Source organism: Benincasa hispida, chromosome 8 (genome assembly GCF_009727055.1).
Source record: "Benincasa hispida cultivar B227 chromosome 8, ASM972705v1, whole genome shotgun sequence".
Lineage (NCBI taxonomy): Eukaryota > Viridiplantae > Streptophyta > Magnoliopsida > Cucurbitales > Cucurbitaceae > Benincasa > Benincasa hispida.
Window position 1 is genome coordinate 3,195,310 of NC_052356.1, and position 2,700 is coordinate 3,198,009.

The window sequence follows — 2,700 nt, forward strand, 5'->3', positions numbered from 1 at the left end:
TCATTTTATAGAAAAGAGGGAAAGTTAAAAAAAATATATATACAGAAAAGAAAATAAACAAGTACAACCCTTCTTATGATAATCATTTGATGTTTTCTTAGAATTTTTTTTACCATAGTTTTCATCTTTTTTTAACTAAATATTTAAACTCGTCAAATTTCAATAATATGATTAAGTTTTTAAAAAATATTTTTTTAGTTTTCAACTTTTGACTTAATCTTTAAAAATATTTCTAGAAAATCGTTAAAAAAATAAATAAATAAACTGGTCAAATGGGTATTTATAAATTTAATTTTTTAAAAAAAAAATCAAAATACAGGACTTTGATTTTGAACATAAGGTCATAATTTAGTAGTCAATACTAGTGGTAAGTTAAAATTTATTTAACCCTCTCAAAAACCACAGTAACTAACTCAAGCTTAAATTAATTGATTAAATCAATTTTAATATCAACATGAGTATAGTTCAATTATCATGAACTTTCACTATTAATCTCAAAGTTTGAGATTCGATTCTCATACCTCATATATTATCAAAAAAAATTCAAATAAAAATTTGATTTTTGTAATTTGAAGAGAATTAAAAACATAATCTATATGATTTTAGAATTTAGAAATTAGTCTCTATAATTTGATAAAACATCATAAATTGTCCCTATAATTTAATAAAATTGTCATAAGTAGTCCTTCTCGCAAAGGCTATTTACTAAGATTTAACCAAATCATATGAACTAAACTTTAATTATAAATCACAATGACTAACTTCTAAATTTTTTTTCAAACTAGAGGAACCAAATTTACGATCTAACAAAAAAAGAAGTAGCTGAGGTTCAAATCTCCACTAGTGTATTTGTGTCGAAATACATATACTCTTAGTCACCGTGCTTTGCTCGCGGTTGTGGATAAAAAAAAAATCTCAATTGATTAAGATATTATACAACAAATAATAAAAAAAGAGAGATAGAAATGTAGAGAGATATAGAGAGAAACCCATCTCTCACCATCTTCAAAGAATTATATTCATAAATTCAGAACATAAAAAAAAAAAAAAAAAAAAAAAAAAAAAAAAAAAAAAGAGAGAGAGAGAATAGATGAAAAAAAAAGAATAATCCAGAATCATGAAGTCTTACTTGCATAGATCAAGAATGAAAAATCCAAACTTTTTTGAATGTGATTATGAGAAATGATGTTCTTCTCCTCTTCCAACCACAACCTACTCTCCAATCCACTTCTTCTTCTAAACATGAACACTCCAAATCCATTAATGGCTGACCCAAAAAACCAGTCATGAACATCCCACAACAAATCTACCAACAACCCATCAACAAAAATACTCTGATTTCCCCTAAAATTCCATTGCAATCTCTTCACTCTTATCACCGCTTTCTTGTCGATCCAAACCCATAATCCCGGCGCTTGCTTTTTCCCTCCTTCTTCTCCACTGCATCTGATTGAGATCTCATGAAAAACCCCATTTTCACTGAACTTTGCTTTCGTTGAGAACAGAGTATTTCCACAGCAATGCTCTGTTCTTGAGATCAACCACCATTTTCGACTTTCTGGGTCCCCGTCCATGGCGGATTTGACGATATAAGGCCGAGAAGATTTGGGAATTTCCCCCAAAATTAAAGCGATTTCTGAATCTACCGTGATTAAAACGTAGAATCCTGAAATGGGTTCTGGTCCGCCGTCGTAAATGGCGGCGGTGAGATCCCAGAGGATTTCGATTTTGGAGGATTGGAAGTCGTAGGATTTTGAGCCTTTGTTTTTCTTGAAGAATCGGGCGGTTGTGTCGAGTTTGAAGGCTATGGCGGCCGGAGATTGAGTGAGATTAATGGCTAAACTTTGAGCAGAGTGGGTTTTCATCCATGTTACTGAAATCATCAACTGATTCTGCGCGGCGGAGAGACTGGTGGCGTAGAGGCTTGTGATAGCAGTTTTCACGGAAGGCGACGGAGACGGCGGAGAGACAACGGCGGCGGCGGCAGCATTGGAGTAGCTGGAGCAAGATGGATGAGAAATGCTAATGGAGTTTTCGCTAAAACAGGAAACAAAGTCTCTCATTTTAGAGAGAGATCTGAGGAATTTGAGGAGAGAAAAAACAGAGTGTTTGTTTCTTGGGAATTTAAGGAAGGGAAAATGGAAGGGAAAATCAGAGATGTTTTGGGGAATAATATAAAAGGAATCTGTTTTTTAAAGTTTCAACTTTAGAGAGAGAAAGAGAGAGAGAGTTAATGAGATGATCATGGGAGCTTTAAATTCTATTTTTAATGACTATTTATTTATAATTATTATTATTATTATACATTACACAAAATCAAGAGCCATGGATTCTCTTTTTTTAAAAGTTTAATTTAGCAGATGAAAAGTTGCATTCTGTTTTTTAATGGCCAATCATTGTCTACAAATCTTTGTTTAATGCCCAAAATTCAACTATTAAACTTAATAGATAAAGACTTGACTTTAATGGAGTAACATCAAGATATAACAAATGTCTGATTTTGAATGGAGTAGATGTTAATTTGTTAATTACCCGTGTATTTTATGAGATCTAGTCATGCTATCTATTTGTCTTAAATTACTTCTAAGAGTGAAAACTATCCCTAAAAATTAGTCCATGTCTTTCCATAATACTTTTTTCTCTCACATATTTCTTCGAAAATTGTTCATATCCTAAATTGTTCCAAGCTAAGAATGCTTA

At 31.7% G+C, this 2,700-nt stretch overlaps 1 protein-coding gene across 1 annotated transcript; it reads right to left on the reverse strand.

The window, feature by feature from the left end:
• Positions 1 to 1,042: 1,042 nt before the first annotated feature.
• LOC120083381 lies at positions 1,043 to 2,281 on the reverse strand. Its single transcript, XM_039039126.1, has one exon. The coding sequence runs from the start codon at positions 2,061 to 2,063 to the stop codon at positions 1,116 to 1,118; it is 948 nt and encodes a 315-aa protein (XP_038895054.1). The 5' UTR covers positions 2,064 to 2,281; the 3' UTR covers positions 1,043 to 1,115.
• Between the last annotated feature and the right edge of the window lie 419 nt (positions 2,282 to 2,700).